General features: G+C 41.9%; 1 protein-coding gene across 3 annotated transcripts in view; it reads left to right on the forward strand.

Annotated features, from left to right (window-relative positions):
- MYLK (myosin light chain kinase) overlaps positions 1–23,072 on the forward strand; it is a 325,439-nt gene that overhangs the window by 251,154 nt on the left and 51,213 nt on the right. For all 3 annotated transcript variants that reach the window (XM_067549625.1, XM_067549626.1, XM_067549627.1), the window contains 3 exons: positions 2,754–2,804; positions 4,307–4,431; positions 7,631–7,784. In XM_067549625.1, coding sequence (XP_067405726.1) covers positions 2,754–2,804; positions 4,307–4,431; positions 7,631–7,784 — 330 coding nt within the window. The remainder of the gene's footprint in view (positions 1–2,753; positions 2,805–4,306; positions 4,432–7,630; positions 7,785–23,072) is intronic.

A 23,072-nucleotide genomic window follows, 5' to 3' on the forward strand; every position in this document is an offset into this window, starting at 1 on the left:
ATGGATGATGATTACCTGTTCTGTTCATTCCCTCTGAAGCACCTGGCATTGGCCACAGCTGGAAGACAGGATACTGGGCTAGATGGACCATTTGTCTGACCCCGTATGGCTATTCTTATGTTCACTCTTCCAGAAGTCATTTGTAAAATTTGTGTTGACATCAGTGAGAGCAGAATCAAACCCCACTTTGGGGGTTTACAATACAAATAGAAGGCCACATTCCACAACCATTAATGACTAGCATCTACTCACATAAATAGGTGCTACTGATGTCCGTGGGACCGCTCATGTGAACAGAGACTATTCAGTGTGGGTAGGCATTGCAGAATGAGGTCAATGGCAAACGTAGTTGAGCACATTATATATATATATAGAGAGAGAGAGAGAGAGAGAGAATAGCACTCTTTTTGTTTTACTCATACAGATTTGGGGAGAGGTATGGGTTGGAGTGTATTCACCTGACATAGGTAAATGGCCATCCTTTAAAGATCTGAGGATAAAGCAGAGCCAGAGAGAACTAGGCTGATAACCCAAAAACTGATAGGCCCTTTTAAGGAGTTGTGAGTATTTCTAAAAGTGTCTATCTAAAGTTAGAGAGAGAAAGTTGGAGAGGTAATATCTTTTATTGGACCAACTTCTTTTGGGACCAGAGGTACTGTGACCTGAAGAAGAGCTCTGTGTAAGCTTGAAAGCTCATCTCTCTCACCAACAGAAGTTGGTCTAATAAAAGATATTACTTCCCCCACCTTGTCTCTCTCATATCCTGGGACCAACACAGCTACAACAACACTGCATTTGTCTAAAGTTAAACAGGAAGGGTCCTGGAAAAGTGTGTAGTGAGATGGGTGAATATCAGATGCTCTGGTGGTTTAGTTACGTTAGGATAAACACCCCAAAGGTGGATACTAAAATGAACTGGTAACCCCCTAAATTGGGCTGGAAGTCTCTAAGTAACAGGGTTTCTTAGGCGATATCTGCTACTTCCTGTTTATTCATTCCTTACTTATTACAAGAAGTAATTTGCTCTGATCACCCATTCTCACCTCCTACTCAATGGTTGTCATTAGGCCTCAAGTACCTGGCTTTCATCCATCTACCCCATTGTTGTCTATGCCCTTGGATATGTATATGTTGCCTCCTATATATGTTGCCAATATTTGCTGTATTATTTCTACTGCATCTGAGGAAGTGGGCTGAAGCCCATGAAAGCTTATGCCTGCTGAAATTAAATTTGTTAGTCCTTAAAGTGCTTCAGAACTCTCATTGTTTTTACTTCCTGTTTGTGACTCAGCTCTAAGTATTATGTGAACAGACTTTCTGTGTGTCTCAGTACTTCTGGTCCCAAACAAAACCAATAAATGGAGTGCATGTGAAAGTTAAACAATATTTTTGGAGGGAAAAAATTAAACTTCTTTATAAACAGAAAGTGATATTGACCAGTTTCATTGTCCAAAGTTTGTAAGATATCCCCCCTACCCCTCCAAAAAGAGAAAAAGCATTGATGCTGAAAACTAAATTATACTTCTAAACCTCTTTCTACTGAAACAATTTAAAGTGATAATGTGAGAGCTGCCATCTCTGCTAATACCAGAAATTGAACTGGGGAACCCCACAGCTAGAAGCTGAGTTTCTACATTTTGAGCTAAAGAATTGGGGCCTGTATTTAACAGCTGTAGCAGACTCTAATCCTGCATGGACAAGCTACAGAAGGGACATATAACACAGAGTGACCAGTGGCTTACATTAGTAACATGGGCAAGAACTGTAAAACCTGTACTTTGTTTGCTATCTGCATGGCTGTTTTAAAAGCTCAGGACAACAAAACTGTTGCAGCTCTAATTAAATTCTCCATAGCTTCAAGAAAAAGGCTTTTATAAACACTGATGCCAATACTTGTAGATACAGAGTGTTCAGAACCTGTTTAAAAGGGGGACTTAAAAGAGAGAATTTTTACAGTTTGATCTCCCAGTCATTGCATAAGCCATCGCATTTCTAATAAATAATGGGTCAAATGTTTCAAACATAGATTAGGCTGCTGTATCTATATTTAGGCACCTAAACAGATGTGGCCTAATATTTGAAAATGTTGAGAAACCCCAATTTCTACTGAAGTGAATGAAAGCCTCAGCCCCTGTGTTGCATACACATGGTATTAGGAACCTAAATTTAGGCAACCAAGTTTAAAATGCTGGGCCATATTTTTAACTATGGTGAGACTCCAGGCATCGTGGAAAATGGCAAAAGCTGTCCCCAATCATAAATGTAATGAAAAATACTAGTATTCAGTTCCTGTGTATTCCAATTTCTATATCAGCACCTGAGGAGTAAATAAGAAATACAAAATCAATTACCTAGCTTTAACTGGGATTTTCTCTAAATAATTCAGCAATTTGTACATTGAAAATCTGTGGTGATGTCCAGCATATGGCGGATCTGAGTCATTTATCTGGGCCAAAACCAAATATGATGGGTACCCAAATGCAGGTGGGCACAAATCTCACAGGATACATGGGTGCCAAACTCCCTTAGGCACCTTTGAAAGTCCTAGCCTTAATTGTAAGTATTATAAGGATCAGGTCAGACTCCTTGAAAGTGCTTTCTAGAAGCAATACCAGTATAATGTAGATTTTCTGCTGGAGTGAGCTGAACAACGTAACACTTCCAGGAAAGTGAATATTTGTGTAATTAAATTTGTACCTCCCAAAACTCACCTTCTAAAGAACTGTTTAATTTTTTTTATTTATTTTTACTAGGTGAAGCAACAGTGAAAAAGAAACCAGCTCCAAAGACCCCTCCGAAGGCAGGTAAACGGTCGCTTTTTGTTGCATTGTAAGTATAGGCAGTAAATCAGTGGAATTTCCAAGAAAAGACTACTCCTACCTTGAAACAATTATTTACCTGCTATATGTTTTCTTGTGATTAAATGGTAGGTATGATGTTCTGGGGGAGAATTTCAAACGCTCTATGGTCCTCTTCTCTGCTCTTTCTTAAGTTTATAGGGGATCAAGATTCTTATAACTCCACGTAAACTTAAGGTTGCTCTGCAGTTTCTGTGAAAGGACCCTATGTTCAGTTGTTTATAACTTGGGCAAACATTTAACTATTGAGGCTGATATTTGCCATGCCAGATATCTGCTTCCGGCTGAAGGTTTTTAAAAAAATTTCAGCCAAAACAGGTCAGCCATTTTTGAGAACAAGTTTAGGGGAAAATACATTATTTTACCTATATTTAAAACAATTCTGGAGTAGTCACCCTGGTGCGAGGGATTTACCTTTTGCTGACCCATTGAACATTTGGCAAAATTCAGCCAAAACAACAACCTCTGAAAAATCTCCATTTCCACATGATCATTAGAGACCTGTGAATTTGGCAGATAAATTCTCTGAAAATTCCATCTGCACAGAGTATGCTCCATCCCCAGGTAGCTCCTGCACGCCAACCAGACCACACGTGCCATCCCCAGACAGACTGAACACACTCCATCACAGAGCTGCAGAGCCTGAGAAGAATTTTCCTTGAAATTGCTTCTCCCAAGACCCCAGGAACTGCTGTGACATTGGGCACCAGAACTGAGCGCAGGAAGACTCTCTCTCCTGTGCTCTCAGTATTGTGCTGGCTGGTTCCCAGACATTGAGGAGATGAAAGAGGAAGCACTTGAATTCAAAAGTTAAGAATTGGGGGTGGGGAGGAGCGAACAGGGTTGCAGGAGCCAGAGGTTAGTGGGGATAGGAGCAGAGGGGAAAAGATGAGCAGGAGATGGAGTATAGTGGCAGAAAGTTCTGTAACTAGTAAAGCAGCTTCCCCTCCAAAATCTGGAATTGAACCAAGGAGTCCCAAGTCTCTACATTCCTCTACATTTCACAGCAAATAACTGTGACACCCACTAGCAAAGTGTGTGTCTTATCTCCTTCTAGGGGCTGGTCCACAAGAGGATAACAATCTATTGCTGCCAGTTACTTCTTTAGCTCATAGACTTTAAGGCCAGAAGGGGTCATCATCATCATCTACTCTGACCTCCTGCACATTGCAGACCTCTGAATCTCACCCATGAACTCCTGTAATAGACTTCTTTGGCTGAGTTACTGAAGTCCTCAAATCATGATTTAAAGACTTCAAGTTACAGAGAATCCACCATTTCCAGTAGTTCAAACCAGCAAGTTTGCAGAGGAAAGCAAAAAAAACTCCCCAGGGTCTCTGCCAGTCTGACCTGGGGGGAAATTCCTTCCCAACCCCAAACGTGTACTGACTCAACTGCTCATGAAAATAGAAAATGCAGTTCTCTAAAGAGAGAGGGTTTTTTCTCAGTTCTTCCTCAGATCATTCAGTTCCCAGAAGACAGAAAAATCCGTGCTGGTGAATCAGTGGAGCTGTTTTGCAAAGTGGGAGGAACGCCACCCCTAACTTGCACCTGGATGAAATTCCGAAAGCAGGTAAATTGACTTTTGAAATGTTTTAACAATGAATGATGATTAACTTGAGAAATGCCCAAGACTATGTCCAACTAAAAGGATGCATAATATGAAAGAAGTTTGCTGTGTGAAATCTTTCCTTCCTGCCCTTAATACAAGAAATCCCCTTTTCTTCATTGGTGTTTTAGGTTTTCAGCTTTGTAGATGGAACCAAATGCCACTAAAGAAAAATACTCTTGAGTAAAGAGCATTTTACAACACAGATATCTCCACACTAAGCAAATTTGCTGTTGATATGAATGTCCCCACAATCTATTGTTGTACAATTTCTTCCCTTTTAATTCATTGACTTCACTGGGACTTAAGCATATACTTAAGCACTGTTCCTGAAGAGGGGAACTTTCCTGAATCAGGGCTTTAGTGAAGAAGTTCAGACACTTTAAACTCAGCAGCTCAGTATGATCTTCAACAAGCAGAAGCTTCAGTATCTTATTCGGATGAAGCAAAGATAAATAAATGCTGGAGCTGCTACTATTTTTGTTTTATTATGAAGTTGCTCAGTGCTCTACAGTACCCAGATAAAAACAGTTCCTGCCACAAGGAAGCTGAGAATTTCGACCTGAGTTTGTCAAGATGATTGGTGAATGTTTCATCAGGGGAATTCAGGGCTGCATTTTAATTGCACAGTCTATTACAAGTGCTTTCTTTTGAACCATTTAAAACCAGTTGCCTTTTACTTTCAAGTACCCTGTTCTTATATTAAGGGAAAGGGGCGCACGGTAGCATCCAAATAATTTTCTCTCTACCATTCATTATTTTATATTCCTCTGTGTTATCTCCTCTGAGGCTTTTCTTTTCCAAACTGTACAGTTCTAAACTTCTTTACATTTCTGCAACCTAGAGACTGAGCAATTAGACCATTTTATCATTGTTATTTGTATTGTAGTAGCTTCAAAGAGATTCAGTGTCTTCAAAGGAAACCTGCACTACACTTTCAAAAGACAAACTTAGGAGCTTAAGTTCATAACTTTGCTAGACACTAAAAATCAGGGACTGAACAGAGACACCGGATTTACGGCTTATTACAGCAATCTAAACCCCACTGAATCGCTCCTCCCCCAGCCTTTTTCCCCCTTCCGACTGCAGGGGTGTTAACTGCCCACTTCACCTTTAATGGTCCCTGGAAATGTGCATTAATTACTTATGCTGCACAATCTGTTCCACCTTATATTTAGCTGTGACACTGAGTACATTCCCCAGTCCTGAAGAAGAGCTCTGTGTAAGCTCGAAAGCTTGTCTCTCTCATGAACAGAAGTTGGTCCAATAAAAGATAATACCTCCCCCACCTTGTCTCTCTGATTCTCCTTTAACTCAGCAAGGAGAGGCCTGAGATCCTGTCCCTGCTGAGTTACACTGGTATGTAGCACAGTGATTAGAGCTGGTGGGGAAAAATTGTCCATGTTGTTGGTGGCGTATTGTGTTTTCATAGGGTGCTGAAGCAGTCAAATAAAATTTGAGAATCCTGCTACCTACCTAAGCGCTCACTGGAACCTCAGCAAATTACCACTCTGTCTTTTGTGTGGATGGCTGCGCTCTAATGAATGGAATCAGACTATCTCGCTGGGGTGGGATTTTCACGCGTGCACAACATTGGCGAACTCTGTTCCCATTGACTTCATTGAGAATAGCTGTAATACTTGGCCATGCCTTCCATGCAAGCGCTACAACAGCACAGCTGCAGCTGTGCCGGAAGGGTTTTTGCCATCATTGTAGTTAATCCACTTATCTGAGAGGCAGTAGCTCGGTTGATGGAAGAAGAACACCCAAACCTAAATTGTATTACTACCTACTCCCAAGGTACTAACTCCCTATTGCTAATATTGCAGAAGCAGCTATCAGGTTAACTTCAATCGGCTTATATCGGCTTGTATCTGAATTAAAGGGAGATATTTGCTTTTACCCTCATGATTTCTTGTTCTGTAAACATGTCTGACTAGATAAGTTAAACTAACAAGCCCTCAGTTTTAATGAAACTCAGAGAATAAAATGAAGACTCTCTTATCTAGCAGGAAGTGGTGGGAGTAGGAAGGGCACTGACGTTATTCTGTGTCCAATAAGAATACAATGTGCTACTTTTCTAGTTACAATGTAGTATCATGTTTTCTTAATTCCCTTTAAAGTCTCAAGTTAATATAAATCAAAACTCAGATCTTTTTTACATTTATGCTGAGGTTTTTTTCTCAATTTAGTTGAAAGGTAGTAGTTATATTTGCAAATACTTAACATGTTTGTGGAGGTCAGCTGTGATTTTGACCTTTTGGTTTTCTCTGAAACTGTCTTTAAATCCCTATCTATTCAAATTGAATTAGAACGATTTATTTATTCTATTCAGTTTGGGAACTTTAAGAATTCAAAGGTGAATGTATCAGAAGAATCAAAATGGAAGTTGCAAGGGCAACAAATACTTTCTATGGCATTTTTCTTTCTCTCTCTCTCTCTTTGTTTTTTTTTAACGTAGAGAGTAATTTTTGGTTCTAGGAAAGTGAGGCTGCCCTGCTAAAGCTGGGCCTGTGCTCTGTAAGCTTTCCTACACAGTTCTGCTAATGCATTTCAACTCCAACTAAACAACACCATCCTCTGTTATAGCTAGGAAACTACTATTATAATTTGTGTGGCGACTGCTGTGGACACATGGACACTAGAATGGGATACCATGATGGATGATCTGGGTCAGAATTTGAAGGTTAGGCCTTGATATGTGAATGGCAAATGAACCGGTGTTCTTGGGGCCAAATCTTGGTTTCAATGAAGTCAATGGTAAAAACCCCTATTGACTTCAATTTAATCAGAATTTGGCCTTTTGCCACCTAGACACAATTTTTCAACTACATTCCCTGATCCTGCAAAGGGATCTTAGCTGGTGGACCCTAACACCCAAGCATTCTCACTGGCTCAAGGGGACTGTGTACAGCATAAGGATCTGCCCTCATGGAATACTTTGCAGGGTTGGGAGCACTGAATGACTGGCCTGCATCTCTTGATTTTTTTGATCAGTTTCACTCTTTGCCAGCTATTCTTACTTACTGCAATCATGGAATTATCTGCAGCCAGCACTATGCATTGCTCTCCTAATGCTGTAATTGTGGGCTGCTACCTGACTGAGAGGTTGGGAGCTTCTGTTTTGAAAGCTCTTTAATGGTTCTTCTTTTTAATTTGACAGATTCAAGAAAATGAACACATCAAAATTGAGAATGCTGAAAACAGTAGTAAGCTAACTATATCCTCCACGAAGCAGGAACATTGTGGATGTTACACGTTAGTGGTAGAAAACAAAGTGGGCAGCAGACAAGCACAAGTCAACCTCACAGTTGTTGGTAAGTGCAGAAAAATTAATTAATGATATTATCAAACCTCTGTCCAGTGCTCTGGCTGCTGTACAAAAAATGAGATAAAACAGTACCGCAAGTAAGTTAGAGACTGCAAAAGCAAACAGGTCCATTTGTAACCCCTGCTTGCTTGGAGAGATGCTCTGTCTGCCTCTAGTGGTGGCTAGGCCCCCAGAGAATGATGAGTCTGCTATAGCCTTGGCTAACAGAGAGGTGTCTTTTAGCACATGTGGTAGAAGCTCATGCATTAAGCTCCAGAAGGCCCAGATTTGATCCTGTTGCTGATGCCCTTGTGTGGATCGGTGTTACACATTTAACAAATTAAATTGCTGGGTCAGATCCTGAGCTGGTAAAAATCACCCTAGCTCCTTTAAGTTAAAGGAGCTTTGCTTATTTACACCAGTTGAGGATCTGGCCCATTGACGTCAATGGAGCTATTCCAGTGTACACCAGATATTGATCTGCCGGTTATTTTGATGGCAGATTATGTTTTAATTTAATTTGAAGACTATTGTAATGAGAGATTGAAGGGGGCAAAATAACCCTTTTTCTTTTATTTGTTCCTTCCTTATGTGTAGACAGAAGTCCAGTCCTCTTTCTCTCTTTTGTAGGGTGCAGATGGTCACTAGACTATTAGTTTGGAAAAGACCAGTTTTTGAAGGGTTAAGGAGGTTTGTATTGCATTAGAAATTACAGTTTGGAAAATGTCCTGGTGTTTGATCAGTCTGATGTTACTTTACACTGCTATTGATTTTGAAAGCAGTCTTTTTTTAAATGCATACACATTTATGCATGGTCTGCACAAGTTTTCTGTAAACATGTGTACGAAACGTTGAGAGAGAATCATGTGTTTGATGCTTTAAAAGGTGGTTTCTGCTCTGAATATTGACTCTGTCAAATGGAATTGTGTGGCTTCAGATGTACTGCCTCTTAAGAGCTCCAGTGCAAATCTGGTCAGTTTACTAGCAAAAGGAGATGTTTATTCAGTTTGATTCTTTCCACCTTGTGCAGTATCACTTGTAATGAAAGTTCTGCTGGCCATATTCTACCTTCAGTTTTCCATTGTCTATAAGGGGTTTCAATAAGGCCAGAATTTGTCCATGCAGTTGGAATTTAATTAGCATGTCTGTTGATGACATTAGCCAGAATAGAATACTAGTCATTCTCCCATAGTGACTAAAAGGAGTAACAAGTAATAGGCAATTAATATTATCTCTAACGAAATCCAGGTATGAGGCCAGGCATGAAATCCTGGCTCCATTGAAGTGAATGACAAAATACCCATTGATTTTCAGTGGAGCCAGGATTTCATTCCAGGGATCTATTGAGTAAGATGTAACTTTAGTTAGTAGAATCACACCTCATGTTCAAGTACTGCATCCTGTGAAGAGTGAACACTCTGCACTTGTATGCTGCTGTATCGATTGTGTATACAGGCCTCTTGATCATTTAAGTACATGGTTATTTCTGTTGTCTAAACCAGATTGCTGATTGCATTTAAAAGACATTTGGACAGATAAGTGCAATTATCACGTAAACTCCAGCAATGTGTAAGATTCAGTTTCCTGTTATTCTGGGAATGTCATGTAGTTATTATGTAAGTAGAAATTTTATATTCTGAGGAATATGTTGGTTTGAAAATCAGTAGTCACTGAAAATGTTGAACTCCAAAACCTTATAAAGCTACATACCACTGTCTTCCTTCATGATGCCATTGGCAGGAAATGTGCTGGGAGTTAGTGGGATTCCCAGAGATGCTTTGTGAGAACTGGGTGAAGAATTCCTATAACGTGCTTGTCTTTGCCAGGTTTTTTGGCTGATAACACCCTACGTGATTCCAGCTGAAAAAGATAAAAATTACTATTGCAAATTTCCCAAGTGCTTCAATTAGATTTCTAGCTGAAGTAAGAACTGTAGTGGGCATGATGGATGTCAGAAATGTGTTGCCCTCAGGCTTTCTATTTGCATGAAGAAAATGGTTTGCTAGCTGTACAGTTATCGGGGCCAGATTCCTGCCAGCTCTGCATGAGTATGCACAGCGTAGGGGGTGATGTGCACAAGGACCTTCTTCCGCTTGGGAACATGGGGAAGAATCCCATTGTTGAGTGCAGTTGCTGCCCACAGCGATCACCTTTATGGGCACCTGCAGTCCAAATGGGAGTGAAAGGCCCTGACTTCTCTCCCTGTCTATCCTGCACCAGTCAACATGATGAGGTCACTGCAGTCTCTCCATACATACGTACCAATATAATGGCTCCACTGTGCACGCACTGAGAGAACCCTAGCTGAGTCAGCCAGAATTATTCCTTGCAACTCCACATCCATTTTCTGCACTGCCACCAGAGTGCAGGGCAGAATCTTGCTGCCCCTTAATGAAGATTTATACGGTGACTATAAATCTGGCTAATGCCAGATATCAGCTTTGTTTGTCTTAGCTATTTATAATAAGGCTCTGTGATCTGCTTCCCTATCAGATTGCAGATTAAAAATCACATCACCTTGTAGGTTCTGTGCTCAAAACGTAGCTGATTGACCAAGGTACTTGTTTGGGTTTTGGGTGTACTTAGAGAATTTAGAAGTGGTCCAGAATGTGTGTTCTCCTGCAGCAGCGCGCCAGGACTGACCCAGAGCCAGATACCTCAAAAAAGGTAGCTGGCAGGCTTGTCTCTGTTTGAATTTTAATAAGTAAATGACATTAAAATTCAAAATGAAAGAAATAAGGAAATGTTACAGTGATATTGTTCTCATCTAAACTGAGCACCCATGTGCCTGTTAAAGACAACATGACATTCATATGTACAGCCTCTCACCCCAAGGGATCCAAAAAGCACTTCACAAACTAGATACAGGCAGCACCACTGACGTGCAGCCACCTCTGGGGTATCAAGGCAATAACCAAAAATCATGCACAGCAGCACACTACAGCCCATTGAGGAAGGGGAAATTTTGGTCTAGGTTACCATTCCAGAAATGCCATGGGATTGTTAAGGACAGCCAGGCCCTTGTTTCTAAGCCCTCTCATTGGAAAGCCATGTGCACAGTAACTTGCAACATTGATTTATCTGCTACAAAAGGACAAAGTACTGAGTTGACTCTGTCAAGATTCAAAGCAGACATGACCCATCTGTGATTCAAACCCATGACTCCAGGGAGTCAAACCTGTATCCATAGCTGGATATATGAGCGGCACATGTTTTCTGTAAATAGCAGTGTCATCTTTTCATTAACATCTGGATATAAAAAATTTAAAATCTCCCCGTTCCCCTTTGACGAATCTGGCTCCTAAACTTTTATCCTGCACTGCTGAAACTGTCAGACTCAGACTTCAGCTGAGCGTATAACTGAACCAAATAGGGGTTCTGACATTTAAGGAGTTTGAGTAGTCAAAGACTCTTTGCTTCATTCTTGGCAATGGAAAAAAGCAGCTCTGGAAATAGTCCCAGTTTTGAATTATTCTAAGGGTTTATTTTTCCCTTATGATCTTAATGAAGATCAGTGAACTAAACTTTCATTAAACGCAACTCCAGCTTGAAAAACCACACTGGTATTCATGCAGATTACGGAGACTCCTTGTGCTGGGTGATTAGTGCACAGGACTGGCGTCAGGAGGAGTTTGAGCAGGGAGTTGGACTAGATGACCTCCTAAGGTCCCTTCCAACCCTAATCTTCTATGATTCTATATCCCCAAACTACCCACAATAAAGTTCTGCTCCACCTATTTTAGAAGAACACTTCCATTAAATGACCAATTTCTTTGTCCCTTGAATGGCAAAGCTTTTGATACGGTCTCACACAGTATTCTTATCAGCAAGTTAAAGAAGTATGGGTTGGATGAATGGATTATAAAATGGATAGAGAACTGGCTAGAGCATAGGGCTCAACGAGTAGTGATAAATGGCTCAATGTCTAGCTGGCAGCCAGTCACAAGCGGAGTGCCCCAAGGGTCGGTGCTGTGGCTGGTTTTGTTCAACATCTTCATTAATGATCTGGAGGATGGGGTAGATTACAGCCTCAGCAAGTTTGCAGATGACACTAAACTAGGGGGAGTGGTAGATACCCTGGAAGGTACGGATAGGATACAGAAGGACCTAAACAAACTGGAGGATTGGGCCAAAAGAAATCTGATGAGATTCAACAAGGACAAGTACAGAATCCTGCACTTAGGATGGAAGAATCCCATGCACAGCTACGGACTGGGGACCGATGAGCTAGGCAGCAGTTCTGCAGAAAAGGACCTGGGGGTAACAGTGGATAAGAAGCTGGATATGAGTCAGCAGTGTGCCTTGGTTGCCAAGAAGGCTAATAGCATACTGGGCTGCATTAGTAGGAGCATTGCCAGCAGATCGCGGGAAGTGATTATTCCTCTCTATTCGGCATTGGTGAGGCCGCATTTGGAGTATTGTGTCCAGTTTTGGGCCCCTCACTACAAAAAGGATGTGGAGAAGTTGGAGGGAGTCCAGCGGAGGGCAACAAAAATTATTAGAGGGCTGGAGCACAGGACTTATGAGGAGAGGCTGAAGGAACTAGGCTTGTTTAGTCTACAGAAGAGAAGAATGAGGGGGGATTTGATAGCAGCCTTTAACTACCTGAAAGAAGGTTCCAGGGAGGATGGAGCTAGGCTGTTCTCAGTGGTGGCAGATGACAGAATAAGGAGCAACGGTCTCAAGTTGCAGTGGGGAAGGTCTAGGTTGGACATTAGGAAAAAGTTTTTCACTAGGAGGGTGGTGAAGCACTGGAATGGGTTACCTAGGGAGGTGGTGGAATCTCCATCTTTAGAGGTTTTTAACAAAAAACCTGCGGCTTGACAAAGCCCTGGCTGGGATGATATAGCTGAAGTTAGTCCTGCTTTGAGCAGGGGGTTGGACTAGATGACCTCCTGAGGTCCCTTCCAACTCTGTTTCTATGAATGGGCACTTAACAGAGGCTTCACTGTAATGTGGTTCTGGTACCAAATCCATAACTGTATGTTCTGAGACTCAGCTAATGATTTACAACTGACAATCAGTGGAAGATTACATGTTGCCAAAGTTTCCTTAAAAGACTTGGTGGTGGGGTGAGTATAATCTAAGGCTGAGTTAGTGAGGGCAAATGTGTATTTCTTATGCCATAACTTAGGTGTCTACAGTATGTATGTAGCCAATAACATTTATGCTCTGCAGCAGTGCTATATTTTTTTAAAATAAAAAAACCTGTGAGTGGTTTATAGAGATATTTATGGGATACATGGGTTAATAGAGATGATGAATGAAATTTTCAAAAGTGATGTAGGAACCTAAATTCATAAGGCTCCTAAGTGCCTAACTGACTTGAAAATGGGTCTTGGGATTCAAAGTCACTTAGATGCTTTTGAAAATGTTATCCAACAAGTATGTTGTGACGGATCCCCCTGGGGTACAACCTGGAACCAGATACCACTGTGCTTCCTTAAGTCCCTAGACTGGGTGTCTCCAACATTACTTTGCTAGTAACAAGTAGCAAAGCCCTCCAGGTGCTGTTATCACTCAGCCCAACAGCAGGTGGAGCCCTACACCCAGCTAGATTGCATGAATGCTCTCAGAGCTCTTTGCGAATCTCACTGAGAAAGGCCCCAGCCTGTCCACCTCAGTTCCTAGCACCCCGAAGTTGCCCTGTCCTACCCTGGTCAGAAGTTTGACCAGTAAGTTTATCAGTCAGTTCACCCCTCCCTCAGTGTGGAGAAGATATACACCAGTTTTTAAGTGAGTTGAGATTTTTGCAAGCACTTCACAGAAATACACTGTTTTAGTTAAAAATATAAAACAGGTTTATCAACTACTAAAAGGTGGACTTTAAGTGAGTATAAGTGGCAGGCATAAGAAATCAGAGATCGGTACCAAAGAAAATAAAGATAAACATGCAATCTAAATCTTAAACCTTTAACGCTAGACAGTATCTCTAGATTGATCAGTTTTCTCACCCTACTTGAATGCTCAGTTCTCAATACACAGCCTGGGACCAGTCTCTGTTTTCCAGCATTCTGAAGTCTCTGTCTTCCAGCATTCTTGCTTCCAGCATAGGTGGGAGGGGAAGGCCAAGGCATGCAACCTCTGTTCCTTCTTTTATATCGTCTGACCACGTGGCCAGTAGACAATAGTTCAGGTGTGCTCCGCTGATTCACCTGAGTTAAGCAGCTCCCTGCATGGTGCTCATGCAACAGTCATTGAACTGAAGATCCTTTGATCACAATTACAACTCCCTTGCAAGATAATAGTCCTTTAACACCCTCCTGGGTGGGACCACCACCCTTGTAGAAGAAAGATCTTAAACTACAGCATATTTCTTTTAACAACTATACAGTAAAATCTTTATAACTTGATACATACTAATGATACACATGCTCTGACAGCGTAATGGGTTTTAGCAGATTATGACCTTTCATTAGATATATGGCATGCTTAGTATGAACTTTTACAACCATACAGAAATGATGAATATGGGTTTATAGTGTGCTGTTTTGGGGTACAGTGTGTCACATATGTACAGGTTTAAAGTTGGTTATTATAATAAAGAATGGAAAGAATGATCCTGCAGTTAACGAATAGGACTGGGACTCAGGAGATTTTGGCTCTGTTCCTGGTTGTAAAGTGATGAATCACTCCTATATAAGGCTCCAGGCCAGGAACTGATCTGGTGACTCTCAGGGCAGGTATATAAGCCTCACAGGAGGAACAGCACAGCTGTTCAGTTGGCTCAGCATTGCTCCAAGGCTTGCAACTCTCTCCTGCCTGCAAGGCAGCCAACAAGGGGGATGGGCAAAGGGGGCAATTGCTCAGGGATCCAGCAATTTAAAAAGGCCCGGGCCTCTTCTGCCCGTGGCCCCGCCCACACTCCATCCCCACTCCGCCCCAAACCCCGTCCCAGCCCTGCCACTCACTGCATCACTCCTTCACGCACTCAGCCTCCCTGCCATCGCTTGCTGCTTGCTTCCCTCCTCTCCTCCCTTGCTCACCCCCCTGCCACTGCTTGCTGCATCTCTTCCTTCCTCTGCTAAGCCCCTACGATTGTTGCTTGCTGCTTGGGAGGGAGAAACGCAGAGGAGGAGGGGCCTAGACAGAGCAAGGCCTAGGCGGAACAGGGGTGGAATGTGGGCAGGGCTATGGACAGAAAAGGCAGGACGGGACTGTTCTGCCCTGAGGCCCACAATTGCTGTCAGTGGGCCTGCCTGCCTGATAGTGGCAATGGACTCCCCAAGCTTTTGCCTGCTCCAGCCCTGCTCTCTTGCTCTGGCTTTGCTCAGTCTGGAGTACTGATTCTGGCGCTGACTCTGGCTCTGACCACTAGCCCCAACTACCAGAGCTCCAACCACTAGCCCCATCACTGCTTCTGACATTGAGTGACGTTGGGCAAATCACTTAACTTCTCTTTGCCTCAGGTTTCTATTTTACAGGGGTGTTTACAAAGTTAATTCATTGTTTGCATGGTGCTTTAAGCTCCATGAACATTAGCGCAGATTGTTATTTTATAAAATTAAGAACACACATACTTGGGGGCTGATTCTGATCAGTCTTAACATGGGGTTTACGTAAGTATAACTCCATTGGCTTCATTGGAGTTACTCCAGATTCACAGTGATGTGTGATGCTTGGTGTGGTGATGTCATATAAAGATTAAATGCAATGGTTACTCGGGCTCTAGAAATACTGATGCATAGGAATTTGGTGCAGAATTATTATACGTTGACAGTTCTACAAAGAAGTGGCATAGAGTTTCTATTTTCACTATTATACTAAGTAGGAATGCATGTGCTTTATTTGCACTGTGCTGAACAATGGTGCACCAAATACCTATGTGTAACAGTGTACTGCATTAAGTAGCAGTTCATAATCTTACATATAACATTACTGCACTAAGTATCATGTGCTTCTCCACTTGATGTAATTATTCTGTACTTGGGTGGGGATGGCAGTGTTATTTTCTCCAAGGAAAATGGTATTTTCATGCCTTGGCATTCTAAATTAGCAGCAGACCTTCTAAGCAAAAATTACAAAACATATGTTAGCTTCTGAATGAGATATTCATCCTGGGCCTGATCCAAGACCCGCTGAATTCAGTGGCAGGACATTCTATGACTTGAAAGGGCATAGGCTTTAAGCCCAACTCCATAAATTAAACCCACTCCACACATGACACGTTGGCCTGAGTACCTTGGTCTCCAATACTATTGTCAGAAAATGCAGCAGTTTGAATGACAAGTTAACAAAGTGGCTTTTTCTTGGCAAATTTTAGGACTGCTTAAGAAGTCTGGCACAATGGGAAACTTTCCATTTTTGTGTCAGAAATATCCCATTCCCCTTTTTGGAAGAGCAAACACCAACTTTTGTGATACTGACAGAAAACCAAAAAAAAAAAAAAAAAGGCAATTGTGAGGAAAATAGTATAACTCCAGAGTGTTAATATTGAACGCTTCTACCATATGTTTCATCTTCTCTTCAAAGCAACTGATTGATGCTTACAGTGCTCTTGTGAGAGAAGTGATTATCCCCTTTTACAGATGAGGGAGCTGAGGTTGAGAATTTAAATGACTTGCTCCAGTCTACAGAGGAAGCCTGTGGCAGAGGCAGAATTAGAACTTGAGCATTTTCCTTGCCTCCAACCACGTGTCCTTGTTGTTCCTCTGGCCTGCCTGTGGCGGGACTTCTATCTCCAGTGATGAGGGCGAGTTGGTCAAGAAGGGATGCTTTATACTTCCCTTTTACAGTTTTCAGCACCACAACACACACTATGGGTAGATTACAAAGGCTTCATCTCTAAAACTTCATGACAAATCTCTGCAGCCATGTCAACACCAAAGATTTTTGTAGAAGGATAATAGAAACTACAGGGAAATGAAACTTATGAGGTCACCTGAACGATCACTCAGCCAGTGCATGATTGCTCCCTACAGTACTGTATATTTCAAGTATCATCTCCATTGAGAGACATTCTGATATATCTCAGTATTAGTTATTTTTTCCTGAGATTCGGCCTACATTTTCCTTTGCTAAGGAAATGTCATTCCATCATTCCTAATTCTACTTCCTTAATAATTAATGCTAAAGGTTATTTAGTAGCAAATGTCTAGTGACTCTTGGGTTTCTGTTTGTAGAGACCATGTGATTAGAATCTGAGCTCACTCAGGTGAGTGTTTGAAATATATGTCCAGTCTCATTGCAGCAAGCCCCAGAATCTGTTCTTCGCTCAATGGACAGGCATCAGGGCCATGATTCAGGAGGTAACAAAGCATATGCCTAACTTTCAGCACATGAGTAGTCCCATTGGCTTCAACGACTACTCACATGCTTAAAGTCAGTAACGTATTTATGTATCTTGTTGAGTTGAGGCTCTGGAGCATAAGGTTTGAAAAAAGGCTTGTGAGAATTTATTTCCTATTATTTGTATGTTAGATTGGATGTATCTGAATTCTTCTCCTAGTTCTGCCACAGACTTCCAGTGTGCCCTTGGACAAGGTCATTTTACCTCTTTGTGTCTGAGTTTCCTGATCAGTAAAGTAGGGATGATCTATCTACCTGCCTCACTAGGGTGATGTGTGGCTTCATTATACTTTGAGATCCTTAGAAGAAAGTGCATTTATTTAACAATGCAACTTAATGTAATTATTGTGTATGAGGCAGCGAGGTTGCCAGTGGTTTGAGCTGGGAGAGTGGTGAGAGATAAGATTTAGGATAGGTTGGAGCAAATCTCTTGAGGATTTTAAAGAAGGAGGAGGGCAAATTCCAAATTGTGCCCTCAGTTCTGGGTGAGGCGCTCCAGCTGAGCTAACTGGGAGTTGTGCTAACAAAGAACAGAATGATTTGCAATTTGGCATTTGGGAAATGAGAGGAGAAGTTCTGTTCACTATAGGGCACTTCAGCTTCTCTTGTATTGGGTTTTTTTATGAAAAAAGGTTTTTGTTTTCTCCAGTCTAATGTTATGGTAAACCTGTGATAAATTAACATCCGTATGGGATAATATCTTCAAATTATAGCACTTTTCTCCCTTGAAAAACAAGTTCCAGGGCACAGTTTTCCAAGAAAAGCAGAGAGATTTGCCTTGACCCCCCCAAACTCCCGTCAGCAGTAACGAAGAGTTCAGTTATGACCTTTTATGGTTTTGATTTTCTCCCACTGATGAATTTCAAAAGGAGGCTTTGCCAGTGCTGTCGGCATGGATAGTATCCAACTGGCTTTAGCAGTATATTAAATACCTTCTCTGGCTAAACTGTGGAGTGGAATTAAATTGTTGCTTTCCGTCTGCTCTTTATCTGGCAGACAATTATTGTAATAGCTAATAATAGTATTGTATAGTAATATGATAACTGGCTTTAGAAAGAAACCAAACCAGTTTTGAGATCAGATAAAGAAAACCACTTCACAAACGTTGTTTCAATGCTGTCTTAGTTTGTAGAAAAAACATTATCCTTTTCTTTCGAGATCTACGGGTATAATAATCTCTGCTTTTAGCGGTTCTGTATTGGAACCGGATTGCTGTTTAAGAGCTCTCTATAGCCCTATAAACCCCTGGTGCACCGTGAGACATATCTACTTGTTTTGGCTCACTGTGATCCTTGGATCAAGCAGCTGAACAACTTCCATTTTTCTGCTGCAGAAGTTAGAAAAGGATATGTTGCCTTTTTTGGTTTCCTGGAATGGCATCTGTTTACAGTGGACTCTGTACATTTGAGCCACTTTGGGAAACCAACTAGATTGAGAGAGCGCAGAACTTTTTGTGGGTGCATCCTGAATAGGCTGTACTTATGCCACCTATCTGGGGTTGAGGTTGGGGGGCTCTCTTGGCCAGATGGGAAGGCTAGAAAGTCTCTTTCCTCATCAGGAAGAATTGCAAGTTAAGCAGCACACCTAGGATTTCACTGAAAAGTAGTCCAGAACTGTAAGTCAGACTTATAAAAAACAATGATTTAAAGGCCAACTGGACTCACGCTATGCACTTCTCTGCACTGCAAGGGTCTAAATAATGTAACAGATTAATTAAAGATTATTCCACAGTGTATTTCAAAACCTGTCCACCAAATTTTGAGAATTTGTCAGAGGAAGAGGCTCTGCTAAATCCATTTTGGGAGGGAAAGGAAATAAAAGTTAAATGTAGTTAAGATAGAGTTTGGTATGGTCCTAGCAGAGGTTTTTATAGGTCATGTAGGGCAGATTGTAACCTTACAACTTGTTCTGGACAAGGGGTGCTGCATAGCTACATTGCTGCAGGAGCAGAGCAGAGAACAGATCGTCACACACATCCTCCTCTGCTCACACGTTGCTCTGGAGAAGGAATAAGTTACCACTCCTCGTTTCATGGAAGACTTATTCCTCTTTGTATACCCAAATTGTTACACTGGCTGGTGATTGGAGGGGTGCGGCACAGAGCCAGTGCTCTTTCTATTCCTCTCCGCCCCCTTCCCATCCACCTACTTGCTACTAAGTGGGGAGTATCTAGCGACTAGCTTCTCTCTTTCCTGTGTACCTGGAGTCACGATCTGAGCAGGGTTAAGCAGTGTCAAGTAAGGGCTGTGACAATCTAGCTCATAATTATTTGCTCACTCTTTGCACCATTTTATACAGCAGTCTCTTGTTTGGGGGATTGTTTGCATGATACAGTTAATAAAGATTGGATGATCCCTATTTTCATGAAATTAAGGATAGGGAAGATTAGAAAACAATTCCAAAGGAGAGCAGCTTTGAAAACTCTTAGGTTATATCTACAGAACTGCTGGGAGAGAACCTTGCAACCCAGGTTGACAGACCAGTATTAGCGGTGCTTGCATTAGTGTGCTAAAAATAGCAAATGTGGCTTGGGCTAGAGCTCAGGCTCTGAAACCCACTGCCCTCCCTCGTCTTCAGAGCCCCGCTCCAGCCTGAGCCCGAACCTCAAAGCAACATCTACATAGCTGTTTTTAGCATGCTGGCGTGAGCTCCACTAACGCCGCTCTGTCTGCAAGACTCACTGCCGGTTGCTGTGTAGACATAGAGCCCAGCACTAGCTATTGTGAGGGGGTGTGCTTGTCTAAGCACACTGGAAAATGCATGTCACACAAGGAGTAGTCACTAAATATTTTTCTGCCCTAGGAGACCACCTGTTCTGTCTCTGTGGTAGAGCTGGCCTGGGATCAATAGCTCTGTCTACTATTGGCTATTTTCTATAGATCCCACTTCCAGTTATAGAACTAGAGCAAGTTGGTTTTTGCTGATAACTACCTGTAGTGATCAATCAACTCTGTTAATTACGGGTCAAATTTTCAAAAGTGACGGAGGCACTTAAGAAACTAAGGCTACGTTTACACTGGTGGCGGCAAATTCGCTGCCGCCAGATCGATCTTGCATGATCGATTGAGCAGTCAGTGAGACCCGCTCAATCGATGAGGGAATCGACTGAATAAGTCCACCCCCTCAACTAGCATAGCGCTGAGCCAACGGGAACGCTGTTCCTGTCGGCTCAGCGCAATGTGAACAGCACGCAGAAGCAGTCAATGGGAGTTACGCAAACTACTCTGCGTGGTTTGCGTAACTCCCGTCGACTGCCGCCGAATTTCCAGGTAAGTGTGAAGAAGCCCTAAGTCAAATTGAACATCCAAGAGACAAAGTGTCTAAGTGACGTCAGAGAAAGGGATTTGGGCTAAAAAGTCACTTAGGTGCTTTAAAAATGTTACCCCAAATCTACCTTCCCAATAACTAGCTCTACAAAAGGGTGTTGGGGCAGCTGGTCAGGAAACATTCAACTCATTATTTTTTTTTGTCAGAAATGAAGATTTGTCAAACCTGAAACTTTTTTTGCAGAAAAATGTTTTTTTGGGGGGTCATTTTTATTGGGGAGGTTTCTCAGATCCAGACTTAATGAGAGCAACCCCAGCATATCTAGTAGTCTTGCAGTTAGGGCACTCACTTGGGATGTGGGAGACCCAGGTTCAAATCCTTGTTCTGAATCAGGAAGCGCGAATGCTCTTATCTCTGGGCTATACAATCTCTCTCTGTAGCTCAATTAATATTTAGTTATTTTTACAAAGTGGAACAGCTCCAACAGGAGAGAGTGACTCTATAGCCTAGCCTAGCCTAGCCCACTCACCTGGGAGGTGGGGGGCCTAGGTCCGCCTCCAAATCAGGGACTTGAACCTGGGTCTTCCTCATCCCGGGTGAGTGCCCAAACCACTGGGCTATTGGGTATTCTGGCGTGGAACTCTCATGTGTTTCGTTGATTGAGCGCAAATTTTTTTGAAAGGTCTAGTTTTCATTCCAGTGCAGAACGAAAATAAATGTTGAAACTTCAAACTTTTTCGCAAAATAGAATTTTTGTTTTCTGGCCAGCCGTAGTAACGCATCACCCCCACAAGGATAACAGTGAAAGTGATGTAATTCATTTGCTCCAAACATGGCCCAGGTTCATGAATCTTTTGATGTATCTTGTCTGATTTTCAAAGTTGGAACAATTCTCAAAACTGTGTGAGTTTCATGTATTTTAAGGTTTTGTTGCAAACATTTTGGACAGATATAGTGACATTATCTGTTAGTGCCTGGAACTCTAAACCAACGCAAGAACAGCTAGTACAATCAGCTTCAATGGGACACCAAAGAGAAATCATATGCATACTATACCTTTTAAATGATTCATTAAGTTCAGGATCATTGATAAATTCCTGCAAATGCATGTTAACTAGCCTTGGGGAGAAAAACACATGCACCTTTATTTGTCTAAGCTGTTATGGTAAAGTTTTACTCAGGGGAAGTCCATTTTAAAAAAATCTGTTTTCTCAGAAGTACGTTCCTATGTAAGTAAACATAAACAATAGCATATTTCTGCATACCCTTTCACTTAGTTCTAATTCTAGTTCCGGATCATGGCTATGGCTTGGGTTTGGAAAAGGAAATAGCAAATTATGGTACAATGGGAGTTTGTGTGAGGTCCTCAATGAGATAAGTCTCTCACGTTTTGTATGTTTGTGTATGTGAAGGCTTGAACATCACATAAAACTGAAGTATTAGTTTGAAGTTAGCCTGCCCCAGGACATTAATGGTATATTAAACACTGAAATTGGAGGACAAAATAGAAGCATGCTTAACCTTCTCGCCCATTTCCAAAACACTAGCTTCTACCTCTGGAAGCTGTTAATCATGCTAGAGGAGATTTCAGTATTCCTGAACGGAATGTGTTTTGGCAAAGTGCTTTAGCCTTCAAAGCAGACAGATGAATATACAGAATAACCTTTTAAATCCCCACAGAGTAAACTGGTGAGAAACAAAACAGACAAATGGAGGGAGCATCTGCAAATTCTCTGCATACCAAGGCTAAATGATGCCATGCAGTCTGTAGTTTAAAGTAAATTTTGTAGGTGTGGTAAAATGAACAGAGCTACCTACAGAATGTCATGTGACAATACCCAGAAAATGCTTAGATTAGATTAGATCATCTGTTTTATGTAGCACCCACCACCATAATAAGTACATGCTGCACTGGAGAATTAGATCTACAGCTCATGTCCTGGAGCGGACATCTGGCAGTAGTGTGCTCCCTCTCTATTCCTGGATTCAAGAACTTCTTCTTGCATCATTTTGTTTGTTTTTGATTTGGGTTTTCTCCTGGTGGGAAAAATTATCAGAAGGGTGGTGCATTCTCGAGGCAATCAGATTTAGGATTAGTCTAAATTTGTCTACTAATTTGCTTCATAGCCAAATCCCTTTGACAAGGAATGTTTGTCTTATCTCTGGCTCTTGCATGCTTCGTCCTAGGTTTTGTGAGCTCCGCTGTCCAAGAGGACTGCAGCTGTCTAGGCAAGTCTTCAATGGAGAGGTCACTGATGTAGCTGTGTCCTGACCCATTGATATTTTTGGAGATCATCACTGGAACCTCAACTTGGTGATGGAACTAGGTGGGAGCCAGTGCAGAGTGCATAGTCATGTGCTGCTGGCAGCCTGTCCCATTGAGGAGGCAGGCTGCCACGTTCCACACAAACTGGAATCTCTGTTGTTTTCAACTTCAGTGCAAGATACTGAATTACGGTATCCCACTCTAGAGATGGATAATGGTGGCCAGGTCCTCCCCTTGCAGGAAGGGGCAAAGTCCCATAGCAAGCTGAAGGTAGTAGAAGGCAATTTTTTGTCACTGATACTGTCCGGTTGTCCACACTTAGTCTTGTGTCCAGCATAATCCTTTGGCTTCACGCTACTTTGACAAACCATAGTAGATGCCTCCGAAAGAGGTTGGGGGGAAGGTTGGTGTCCCAGCTAGGTTCTTCAGAGTGATTTCCCTTTGCTTACTTTGGTTTGGTTTGAACCAGCTGAT

This window comes from Emydura macquarii, unplaced genomic scaffold, assembly GCF_026122565.2.
Source record: "Emydura macquarii macquarii isolate MOO-44397 ecotype Brisbane River unplaced genomic scaffold, CSIRO-AGI_Emac_v2 contig_1253, whole genome shotgun sequence".
Lineage (NCBI taxonomy): Eukaryota > Metazoa > Chordata > Testudines > Chelidae > Emydura > Emydura macquarii.